Source organism: Drosophila biarmipes, chromosome X (assembly GCF_025231255.1).
Source record: "Drosophila biarmipes strain raj3 chromosome X, RU_DBia_V1.1, whole genome shotgun sequence".
NCBI lineage: Eukaryota > Metazoa > Arthropoda > Insecta > Diptera > Drosophilidae > Drosophila > Drosophila biarmipes.
The window spans coordinates 5,490,908-5,502,636 of NC_066611.1; the positions used below are offsets into that span (position 1 = coordinate 5,490,908).

The 11,729-nt window shown below is 43.7% G+C and overlaps 1 protein-coding gene and 1 long non-coding RNA gene across 4 annotated transcripts; one reads left to right on the forward strand and one right to left on the reverse strand.

Moving 5' to 3' along the window:
• Positions 1-2,030: 2,030 nt before the first annotated feature.
• Positions 2,031-7,814, reverse strand: LOC127012494 (proteoglycan 4). Of its 3 annotated transcripts, none has more exons than XM_050890484.1 (6): positions 7,714-7,814; positions 6,390-7,652; positions 5,830-5,985; positions 5,214-5,678; positions 4,611-5,144; positions 2,031-4,558 (listed from the first exon to the last, which is right to left on the reverse strand). In XM_050890484.1, the coding sequence occupies exons 1-6, from the start codon at positions 7,738-7,740 to the stop codon at positions 2,210-2,212; spliced, it is 4,794 nt and encodes a 1,597-aa protein (XP_050746441.1). In that variant the 5' UTR covers positions 7,741-7,814; the 3' UTR covers positions 2,031-2,209. The 3 variants fall into 3 exon arrangements, with proteins under 3 accessions (XP_050746441.1, XP_050746442.1, XP_050746440.1); XM_050890485.1 differs by having other exon boundaries at positions 2,031-2,384; positions 2,446-4,558; positions 4,611-5,678; XM_050890483.1 differs by having other exon boundaries at positions 4,611-5,678.
• Positions 7,815-8,407: 593 nt separating this feature from the next.
• On the forward strand, positions 8,408-11,386 carry LOC122818652 (uncharacterized). Its single transcript, XR_006368137.2, has 4 exons — positions 8,408-8,534; positions 9,652-9,746; positions 9,804-10,673; positions 11,372-11,386. It is a non-coding gene; the product is annotated as an uncharacterized LOC122818652 (long non-coding RNA).
• The last annotated feature ends 343 nt before the right edge of the window (positions 11,387-11,729 follow it).

Below are 11,729 nucleotides of genomic sequence, written 5' to 3' on the forward strand. Positions count from 1 at the left end.
GGCACTTCGGCGGCCAAGTGGAGACGGAGAGCCCGAGCGGGCCAATTAGACGAGTTAGTCGCCCGTTTGATGGGCCCAAATTGAGGTGACCACGTGACCACGTGCAGCTGACAGGCGCGGAGCAAGTTCGCCCAGCGCAAATGAAGATATTACGGAAGTGGCCCGGAGAAAGTGGGGGAGAAAGTGCCAAGTTAGAGCGCGAGTCCAACAAATGCTTAGCTTCCTAGGAAGCTCTTTACGAAAAATCTCCCTTAAATTGCAGGGAAGGGGTTCACAAAAATAATTAAAACCTTATGTACAACACAAAAATGGTTTATATATAACTTGACTTTGAAAACACATATCATTTTTAAATTAGTATTAGTATTAGTAGTGTATCTATCATGCCAGTTTATTTTCACATTTTATAAAAACAATAATTAATCATTAATCATAATCATAATTGTTTAATTTATGTAAAGGTAGTATAAAATGGTTTGACTTGCAAAATAAATACATACATAACTAGGCATATGTCAAACATTGATTAATATTAATTTTTTATTTCATATTATAAAAAATAAATACATATAAATTTTGGACAATATTTAAATGTTTTATGCTAAGCACAAAAGTATTACAAAATTGAAACTATGCAAGCTTGAGATTTTTTATTTATGTTAGGGTAGTAGAATTTTTAATTTAACTTTAAAAATAAAAAAACAAATATTATTTAAATATAGCAAGGCAAGGAAAAATCATATAAAATAACAACCATTATATAAAATATGAAAGCAAGCAATCTTAACAATTTAACAAAAACAAGGTAGTATAAAATGGAATTTACTTTAAAAAACTAATACATCAATTATTTGGGAATGCTTTAAATATTGCATGGCAAAAAAATCATAAAAAATAATACTAATATCAATTTTAATTTAATTTTACAAAAATTAAAAATTATATTACATTAAATATAGAACCAAGATAAATGACATTCCTTTTCAAACTTTTGTAGTCTTACCATGAAATACAGATCACATTATTCCAGTGTGTTAATGTGCGATCCTGATTTTTTGTTACAGATAGGAACTCCTGTGCTCGGATTGACAATCCCTGGCGAGGGGCAGCTGGATGTGTGGACAAAAAACAAGCAGACAAAGCACACACACAATGGGCCCATCCATTTGGCTTAGAACGTCTTAGGGATCGTCGTCTTAAGCCAGATGCAAATGTTTTGGGAGCGGGCACCCACACCGCCCGAGCCGAGCAGCTGCATCAGATTCCGATCCCGAAGGGCATTGTGCAACGGGCGAAAGGATTTCGAGCTGGGGCACAACAAAATTGCAGGATTCGCCTGCAATACGAAAGCGATTCCCTCAGAGGGCTAAGCCAAATGGGTGCTGGATAAACAGGATTTAGAAATTAGAATGGGCAGAGGAATGAGTAGGAAGACTTGCGTAGATGTGAATGAAGGTGAACGTGGGTGTATGCAGGTGAATGGAGGCGACTCAATGAATGGCACACGCGCTCACCGGACTCATCCGCATTAGATGCCACCTCCTCCGGTGCACCCCGGCCGTCGGCTCATGCTAATGAGGATCGGCCGACAGGTAGCCCAGCGCACAGGTATCGTAAATCACAGCACTCCCTGGGTAGGCGTTGGTAATCCTTTCGACACTTAATTAGTCCAAACTGCGGCTAGGTCCCGGGCCCGAGGAGCATAGAAATCGGCATTCGTCTTGGATGACGCTGGAGGAGATCAGGAGGATATGAAAGATCTGGAAGGGATCAGTGCAAAGGGAATGAGATCATAAAGCAGTTGACGGGGTGCATTATATCACCTAATCCCAGTTGTGGAAATTCACAGGTTCCGGCTGAAGGGAAGATAGCACTCCAAGTTCCAGTTTGCCATATCAGGCTGTGAGGATAAAGTTCTTTGACCAGCAGGGGTTGTGTTTCAAAGGATTAGTAGACCAGGTTGTGTTAGCATTAGATTTTATTAGTTCAGACACATGACATTTTACAAGTGTTATTTACAGTCCAGGCTGATGGGTTAGTTCAGTGTTATTACAACGAGGGTATAAAAATTTAGGTCAAGTTATAGATTGGCATAGAACATATCACATTGTAAAATATCACATTGATTCTGATTGTTAAGTGCTTTCGCCTAGTCACTCCAGTTAAACCTTGCAAATTAGAACTACTGGGGAAAGTTGGTTAGTTCGATTCAAAATCGAATGCGATTCTCCTTCAGCTCCAGCGGAGTTATGAATGGCCAGTATCTCCTTTCAGCCTTATACTTCTGTCGCCACGGCTTTCGCACCTGGGCTCGGTTCTCGCGGAGCTCAGGAGGTTGTGGTAAATCATACGTTTGAGACGCTGGCTCCTCACAGCCGGGAATCCTTTGGGGAATATAAAAGAGTTGATTGATTCGACGCTTTGTATTGGATTGCAGCAATCTACTTTCTTGGCATCCAGAGTCCGGTAGGCCTGACGATGCTATGGGTCCAACGGGATGGATGTTTAGGTTCTTTAAAGTAGGTTCTTCTGGTGCTGCTGCAACCGCCGATAGGGTCTCACTTGTGTTTTCCAATCTGCATTCTTGAGCTCCAGCATCCGGTGGTTGGCCTTGAGAAGGTGTAGCATCATCGGTTTTTGGCAAACTCAGCGGCTGTAACTTTGCTATGGATCGTAAGGGATTGAGATTTAGGTTCTTCAAAGTTTCTGATGCTGCTGCCAAAGACGACTTGGTCACACTGGATTGCTTCTCCTCCGTATTTACCATTTGGGAACCGAAACTAAGAGGGCTATTCAAAGCTTCTGGTGCTGCTGCAACCAACGACATGGTCACACTGTCCTTTTTCGCCCTCTGGGATCCAAAGCTAAAGGGATTGAGAACCAAGTTCTTCAAAGCTTTTGGGTCTGTGGCAAGCGACGATGTGCTCTGACACGGTTTTTCCTTCTCCGTAGTTGCCATCTGGGGTCGCAGGCGAAGGGTTGGAGTACTTTCCTTCGTAGCCGTAGTCTTGGACTCAACGAAAAATGCATTCCCCTCAACTTTAGCTTTTTTCAGGGCGGCCACACTGACCGCATTCATAAACCGACTCAGCCCGGCGTGCTTCCTCATCGTCGCGGATTCGGCTTTTTGGCTGTTGGGCTGCACGGACTCCGAACTGCCAGCTGGAGCCGGGCGAGGAGCAGCCGGTGGCGGCCGTGGAGGCCGCGGCGCAGGCTGGGGCACCGGAGCACCTGGTGGAGGCCGGGGCTCAATGAGTTTACTTCCCGAATCCTCGTTTTTAGTGGGTTTTTCGGGTACCAAAGGCTTCTTAGCGACGTCGGTTAGCCGCCACAAGCCCTGCTCATTTCTACCGATTCTCCTTAGTTTTCTTGTACCCCCCAGAGGACTTTCTACAGTCGAATCACTGCTTGGCACTGGCTTTGGGTCCTTGGGTTTCTCTTCCTCAGTACATTCCGCCTTTTTGGCTGCCATATTCTTAGCTTGCTGTTGATTCTTTTTAGTGGTTTCCCGTTTTCTAAGACGCCTCTTCTCCTTCCTCTTGGAATTGCCCGACCTGTGGGCAGCCGCTTTGTTTTCGGACTCTTCCAACTGGAAGTCCTCATCACTTTCGACGTCTGAGGATGAAGGCATATCCGGATCCTCCAGCAGCTCGAACATGTTGGATGTGCGCACTGGCTCCTTGGGTTTGGGCTGATCTAGCACCGACTTTTTAACTTCAATTGGCCTATTATCCTTGTTATCCTGTGCCCCTTTCAATGGTTTTTTAACTTGCGTAGAGCCTTTTGAATCTATTGCTGAATCATTGGCTCTGGGCTGAGTGTTTGGTGGTGAATTAATCATTTGTTTTTTATTCACGCTCGTTACAGCCGCTGATCGACGAGCTTCCGGCGATTGAACTTCCGTTTCGGTTACTTTCCGCTTTGTAGGGTTTTCTTTTTTACACTGCCCATCGTCTTGGGGGATCACCTTCGGTTGAGCTATCAACTCCTTTTCGGTCTTCTTCAGTACTTTCGACTTCGATAAGCTCTCTCCATTTACCTGTTGGACATCTCGTAGGATTCGCTTGGGCTGGTAAATTATATCATTTTTGCTTTTCAGCTCATTAAGCGTGGGTGTTTCGGCTTTGACTACGCCTGCCTGGGGCTGGTTTTCCTTGTTGCCTTGGGGATCTAACTCTTTTGGTTGGGAAATCGAATCCTTTTTTGTCTTAAGAACCGAAGGATTAGCTGCTTCAGGTGCCTTATTTTTTACTTGGATTTCCTTTTTATCCACTTGCTCCTTGGCAACCTTTGGTTGCGAACTGAAATCCCCCTTATGTTTGGGGAGATTGCCCTTCGACTCGGTTGTTGCAGGTTCTCTGCGTTCCATAGATTTGTGGGGGCTCCAGTTCTCAAGCAACCCCTGCGTGGAACTAGATTCCTTCGCCGATTCCTTCTTTTGTAATGCGTTTTCCTGGGAAAGAGGTCCCTTTTTTGGCGCTGTTTTGGATCGTGAGCGACTGCCCAGAGCTGGCCACTGGTTTGCGTGGACTTCTACTTCTGGTGTTTTAACAGGTACCTGAAAATTAAACTATTTACCATTTTGGTCCGAAACCATTTCTATAACTCACATTTTCGTTTGGCGTAGGCGAAATCTGCTCCGAACTGATCACAGGTTGCACTATATTTGTTGTGATGTTCTCCTTTTTGATTATTTTCAGAAGATCATCTCCGATAGACGCTGGCTGTGAGTTGTTCTCCTTCACTGGATTGGCAATTGGATGGGTTTCGAGCTCCAAGTTCGGCTGTGGTAAGGGAGTGCCTCCAGATTTCTTCTCCGATTCCGGAGCTTCATTTTCTCGTATACGGTCTGTAGTAGGCACTTGCACTGCCGCATCCTTCTGAATATTGTGAGTTCCATCGCCCGATTCATTGAGAGCAGGTAGTTGATGTCCTGGATTGGGGACCACAGCAGAAGACTCTGTTGGTAGATCCGCAGGTTGTATATGTTCTACAATTTCTGGTTCTACCACGATAAAGTTGGAAGCTTGAATGGCATCCTTTTCTTCCAACAAGGCGACAGAAGAATTAGGATCCGGGGTTGGAGCGGCATCAGAAGCCTTAGTTGGTAGCACTGCTTCCGTTGGCGGGGTTAATTGGGAATCCTGAATCATACGCTCTACAATTTCCTGTTCCACCATGACCAAGTCGGGGACCTGGTTTAAGTTACTTACCCGATGGATCGCCGTCATATCGACAGCCTGAATAAAAGAGTTCAAGTCCTGGTAGGAAACCACATCGGAATCTTTCGCTGGCAAAGCGGTTTCCGGTTGCATGCTCCCATAGGTATCCTGTCGCTGGTTGATATGTTGACTTATCGTCGGTTCTACAACATCCTGTTCTGCAATGTCCTGTTCTACCAAGACCGCGTTGGGAGCCGTACTTGGATCATATTCTTCCTGGATCGTCGTCAAATCGAAAGAGCGAGCGGGACACTTGTAAAACGCGTTATGCCCCAAACCAGAAGCTCTAGGTTTTGAAACGCTTTGCGGTTGTTGGGGGAAAATGGGATCCTGAGGCACATCAGGATAATAACCAACTCTAGTTCGGAAGCGGTCTTCAAAAGGCACTTGCACTGCTGAATCCATCGGAATACCCCGAGCTCCATCCGGTTGAGGGAAACAGTTGCCTAGTTGCAACTGAAAACATGGTTTAGAAATATTATAATTACTTAATTCAGTATACTTGTAGCAATTAACTATTATAGCTTGAGTAAAAGCCTTGTTCATTTTTGAGTATTTCGTAGTGTGCATTACATTTTTACATTAAAAGCCTGTTTAATGTACTTACGCTTTGCGGTTGTTGGGGGAAAATGGGATCCTGAGGCACATCAGGATAATAACTAACTCTAGGTCGGAAGCGGTCTTCAAAAGGCACTTGCACTGCTGAATCCATCGGAATACCCCGAGCTCCGTCCGGTTGAGGGAAACAGTTACCTGGTTGTAACTGAAAACATGGTTTAGAATTATTATAATTACTTAATTCTTAATTCTTACTTAATACTTGTAGCAATTAACTATTATAACTTGAGTAAATAGTAAAAACCTTGTTAATTTTTGAGTACTTCGTCTGCCTGCTGAACGTACTTATTAAAGGTATAAAATGATATGTACATGGATTGAAGACCACATTTCTAAAATCAGCATTATATTTATTTCACTATAAAAATATTATACTATTTATATAGATAAATAAATAATATATATTATTATATGTATCCTACTATATTATGTAAACTATTATTAACAAATATATATATCAGTGTTGGTAAACGATTTTTTTGAAGGGCTTGGAATATTTAGTCACTCTTTTTTATATCCTACAGCATACCCTAATTTATAGGTACTTACATCGTGAAAAACTTCAAACATTGGTTGCGTTTCATTCACAGGAATTGGATTTTCTGGCACTGGAAAACGAGGATACAGTGGTCGCAGGTCAATTATGATTCGATCTTCCGTTTTGGTGACCGCAACCAAGGGTCCCAAGACGATCTCCACCAGGTGTGGAGCTGGAGGGACTTCGGCTTGGGCCTTTGGTGGAGCAGTTGGTGCGTAGGTCGGTCCAAAGGTGAGAGGCACCTGCTGAGCTGGTGAAAAATGCTGTCCTGGTGGAGGATGCTGTGATGGCGGAACATGCTGGGGTCGTTGCTGAAAGCCCAGCTGTGGACTTGGCAGGACTTCAGCTTGGATCCTCCGTGGAGCAGTTGGCGCGTACGCATAAGCAGGGTTCTGGGGAACGCTCTGGGTCAGAGGAACCTGCTCGGTGGACGGCACATACCCGGGTCGCAAAGGTTGCTGAAACTGTGGTTGACCAGCAACCATGTAGACACCATTTATGGATGGATCGTGGCCCCTCGGTTGAGGATGTGGCGGCGGAGTGTGCTCGCCAATCTGAAAAACCTGTGCTCGTTGGTAGGCTTTGGGTGGCAACGGGGCTGCTTGCTCCCCTCGTTCATATATCTGGGCTTGCTCGGAAAATCTGGGTTTGGGTAAGGGGCGAGCCTGCTCCCCCACGTACCGAATCTGTGATTGCGGCGCTTGGTTGGCTACCACATAGGACTGATGCTGTTGGGGGACCTGGTCCTGAGCCTGCTGAGAGGCAGTGGGCGTGGGCAGAGGCAACCTACAGTTGTACCAACAGCCGCGGTAATAGAAGCCCGGCGTGCTCCCAAAAACTACGATCTTGCGGTCCCTCCGTGGGACAAAAGTGTACGGATCCGGTGGGACAGAACGATTCTGCCTGGGGTTCGATGGAAAGTTCGGTGGGGTGTTCGGCGCGGAGGCCGGGGAATAGTACGGGTGGCAGTTTGATGGGCCATTCGGTGTGGAGTTCGAAGAATAGTACGGCTGGTGGTTTACTGGGAAGTTCGGCGTAAAGTTTGGGGAATGGTGCACTTGAGAGTACGGCGTGGAGTTCGGTTGGTTGTTTGATGGCGAATACGAACTGGCGAAACGCGGTTGAAGGTTACGGGGTCTTGACGGAGAGTACGAAGAGCTGTGCCCTGGACCCGGGTATGGGGTAATCGGTGGAGAGTACGAAACTCCATTACCGGCTCCGGATGGCTGATAATGCGCATTCCCGTTCGGATTAAGCTGAACGTAGTAGATTCCCTGAAATTAAATCACCTTACTCGCGGCTTTGTACCTCTAGAACAACTTGTTAAGTAATTACTTGGGGGCTGACACATTGATGTTCCATTATTTTGGCAAAATATCGGAAGATCTGTGCAATACGAAACTTCGCGCAGAAGCCGCTGGACCGGAAAAGGAAGTCAAGTGTCAGCCATTCGATTTGCAAGTCGCCATTGTCAAACGCCAGGTGGCAACGACGCGTAGTGTTGTAAGACACCATATTTTCACGGTCGCAACTAACTTTGGTGCATCACAAGCAGTTACTTGAATTATGTGATAAAATATGATTTTAATTTATTTTTTCAGTTATTGTTATTAAATTCATTTGTAAAGTCTAAGTAAGATTGTACAGGGATTATATAATAATAATTCATTCTTCACGTAAATTTAAATTAATTCGCTTTTTTGTTACTTTTTCAACATATTTCGTATAATATAATCAAATAACTGTTACTTTCTAACTAGTTTACATTCTTTGAATCTGCACCACAAATACTTTAAGGAGTTTATGATTAAGAAAAATAAGTACAAGGCATTTTAAATGTAGAAAGGCTTAAGCTAAAACTTTCAGTTTATACCGAATATCTGTAATGTAAAATTAAACATATTAAGAGTTTTACGCATCACGACATTACCTTTTTAAAAAATATGCCCGATTCTGAACGTGTAGAGCCCCCTAGCAGGTGGCCAATTGATAAACACTGTGTTGGGAGACCATATTTTCAGGCATTATATGTCTGCTCGTGTAGAGATGTCTTTTTTGTTTTCCTGGCAAAAGCCCACCTCCCAGACATTTCTTTTTAACTCGGCAGCCGTTCGAAGCAGTTCGATTTCTTTGTGATCCAAGCGCCTAGCTCTTGAGTAAGTGTCTTGAAAAGTTACACAAATTCGCGCGTTTTGGCCAGTCTTTCTAGATTTTTCTTTTGTTTAAAAAGCGCGATTTGGGGCTTCGGCTTCTTAAGACTTCGGTACGCCCCTATTTGTTTTCTGCGCCCTAATGGCGACAACAAACGCCTTAAAGAGTAAACGTTTAACGCTCGCATTTGCATATTTAATTGTAAAGAAAATTACCCGAATAAAACGCGTCGAAATCCAGGGGAAAGCAATCAATTTCCGTGAAAAGCGACCCAAAAAACCGAGCGCTTCTCCCGAAATCTGCGGCGCAGCCTGAGGGTGCGAGTGAGATGGTGCTAGGGCCTCCGCGGGCTCCGATGGCCTCCGAGGGCTGCGAGAGTGAGACGCAGCGAGCGTCGTGAAAATTGCGCGAGCGAGACGGCACGCTAACCGCAAGGCGGCGAAGAATGTCGCGACTTGCACCATTAGACATTAGACAAAGAAAAGGGTTAAAATGCAAATTGCGCAGAGTCCGTAATGGGAATGGGACGGGATTCGGGCACTCGGGCATTCGGGGTCCCGGGACACGTCGGAGTCCCATCCGCACATCACATGTCACCCCGGGAAGTTTGTCAAACGCTTGACAGCGCCGCGATCAGGTTCCGAAATTAATGCATGGCCAGCAATTAAATGTGAATAAAATGTTAAAGTTATCGGGCGAGAGCAAGGAAGACGGGCAACCCAGCCCGGTGACGTTTTCTTAAAGGCTGGGTAATTGATTAGCCCGCGGCGCTGGCGGGATTTTCCCATTTTCCCCCCGGCTCTCCTGGCCGTACTCCTCGCGGGAAGCATTCCGGTGACCCATGTCCAGGCATGGCTAATTGTGACCCAGCCCAATTATGGTAAATTACAGATCCTCTGTCAAGGACCTAAGTACACACCTACCTCCATATGGCGTGCGAAGGGGGATCTACTTGCTACATGTTTGTTTGGCTAAAAACTGGATCGCTTTGTGGGTCCTACCATTTAACTCTGACTCTAAAAAATTAGTTTGATCAAAAACTGACGATATCTATGAAGAAGAATCATAGAAATCTCTAATACTATGAATTATTATTATTAAACTGTACTTTCTCCATTTCAGAAAACCGATAGCCCCGAAGCAATATCTATCTCTTCTACAATATATCGATATATAAATGCACCGATTGATAATGATGCCCGTGCGTACTTTTCCCCGTAAGTCCCATAGATCAGCCCTAGATAATACCTAATGCATGCCCGAATTTCCAATAGTTGTGTACGTCGTATTCGGGGAAGATTCCATGCCGGAACCAGAACCCGATGATCTTTATTCAGACGATGATTACATCGAGGAAAGCGATACCGATTCGGAGTCTGAAGAAGCGATTCTAGAACCAATAGATGAATACGATTCCGATGACTACTTCTCGGACTCTGACTTTTCCCTTTCCTATAACTAATTTATACTACATCAACACACAATTTTACAATGAGCTGTCAAGAAGCTAAATAAAACAATTACAAATTAAATATTTTTGTATATATTTGCCCAAGGTTCTAGACTTTCTGGAGGCATAAAATGGCGCACATCGCATCCGCAACATTTGAGAAACGCTGTCCTACGGCTCAACTTTTTTGCGATAATGAAAGGGCACTTTTGCCCACCAGCAGGCAAAACTGGAGCACGGAGATCACAGCGTATGCATTTTTCGCACGTTTTAAATTGTGACTGCGACATCGCAACCCTTAACCCCTCGCTTAACCCTTCGATCGAGGTGGTTGCGACCCCGGCGGTTGTCTGCTGATGCTAAACGTATTAACCCATGACCGCTTTAGCCATTGTTTATTGCCTAATTTGCGGTTAAATTTTGATTTTGGCACAATGATTTCATTTTCGATTTCGCATTTTCAGACAGATTGAGATTTATGTGTGTGCCTGCTTGCCAAATAATAAGTCTGAGGAGAGTGTGCGAATTTTTGGCGCGCCGTGTGCAGCGATAAGGAAAAACACAAAGGATCTCGAAAGGAAGACGTGAGAAAGAGCCAAATTGGGAGGGCAAAATAAATCAGATGATCGCCCTACGGAATGTATGCATGTAGGACAACCCATAGTAAAACCCATACTAAAAAATATTTAATAAGGTATAGTACCGGGATTACTCATATCGGTTCTAAGACCTTAAACTTGTAATATTTAAAGAAGTATACAAAATCGATATAAAGAATTTATGCAAATAGGATATTAAATATAACACAATTAATAACCCTTACTAAAAATAAATATTAAAGAAGGTATAATACAGTCCTACCCATTAGGGTTTAAAGACATAAAAGCAAAATATTTAAGGGGTTTAAAAGAAAAATAAACTAAGATGATTGATATAATGAGTATATTTGTATAGAAAATGAATAACTCGCAATTAAAATAAATATTTACGTACAATAATACGGGGATTACTCATATTGGTTTAAAGACTACAGTTCTACTTAAAATGTTTAAAAGCAGAATAAAATCATATAATCGATATGGGGACTGTATTCGTATAGGACATCAATAATAAACCGCATTTGAAATAAATCTTTAAGAAGGTAAACAAAAGTCCAAACAAATTTCAAATATTTGATGCTATTTAAAGGACAATAAATTCGGATGGTCTTATATAAAGAATGTGTTCTTTTAAGCATTAAAAATAAATATCTAACAAGGTATTAAATAATATAATAATGACAGTACCTTTAGACAGTGGATTTAAAAGTATTTAAAAATAGTAGTACTAATTCTAATCTAAACTGCTTATACAAATGTTAATATCAAGCTAAACCGAATTTTCCTCATACAGCTCCATTAATCATACCGCTGCTATCGCGGGCAACTTATCTGGACCCGGACCCCCGGCTAATGACGGAACCTGGCACGTTGGTCGGTGCAGAAAATCAATTAAATACAAAACGCAAAATGTTTACATTGTAATGACCAGTGACCGGATGACCCACCACCACCTCCGCAAGCGCAACCGCCGCCCTTGAGGGTCAGGGATCACGCCGACATAATGATAAACTGTCAAAACTACACTGCGCCAGAGATCATATCGGCAAATTGCAAGCCACCGGGCAGGAGCAGGAGCCGCGGCAAGCCACCCTCGGACCAGGGCAACCCACGCGCCTAACACATTAACACGGCCCAAGGATCAAGGACCT

Bases quoted from the DNA above. Each gene is read 5' to 3' on its own strand.
- LOC127012494 (XM_050890483.1), bottom strand. From the start codon at position 7,740: ATGGAACATCAATGTGTCAGCCCCCAA. The intron at 5,679-5,829 runs GTAAGTACATTA...CCATGTTTTCAG, and splicing joins TCCCCCAACAACCGCAAAGC to TTGCAACTAGGCAACTGTTT. The intron at 4,559-4,610 runs GTGAGTTATAGA...TTTAATTTTCAG, and splicing joins CGCCTACGCCAAACGAAAAT to GTACCTGTTAAAACACCAGA.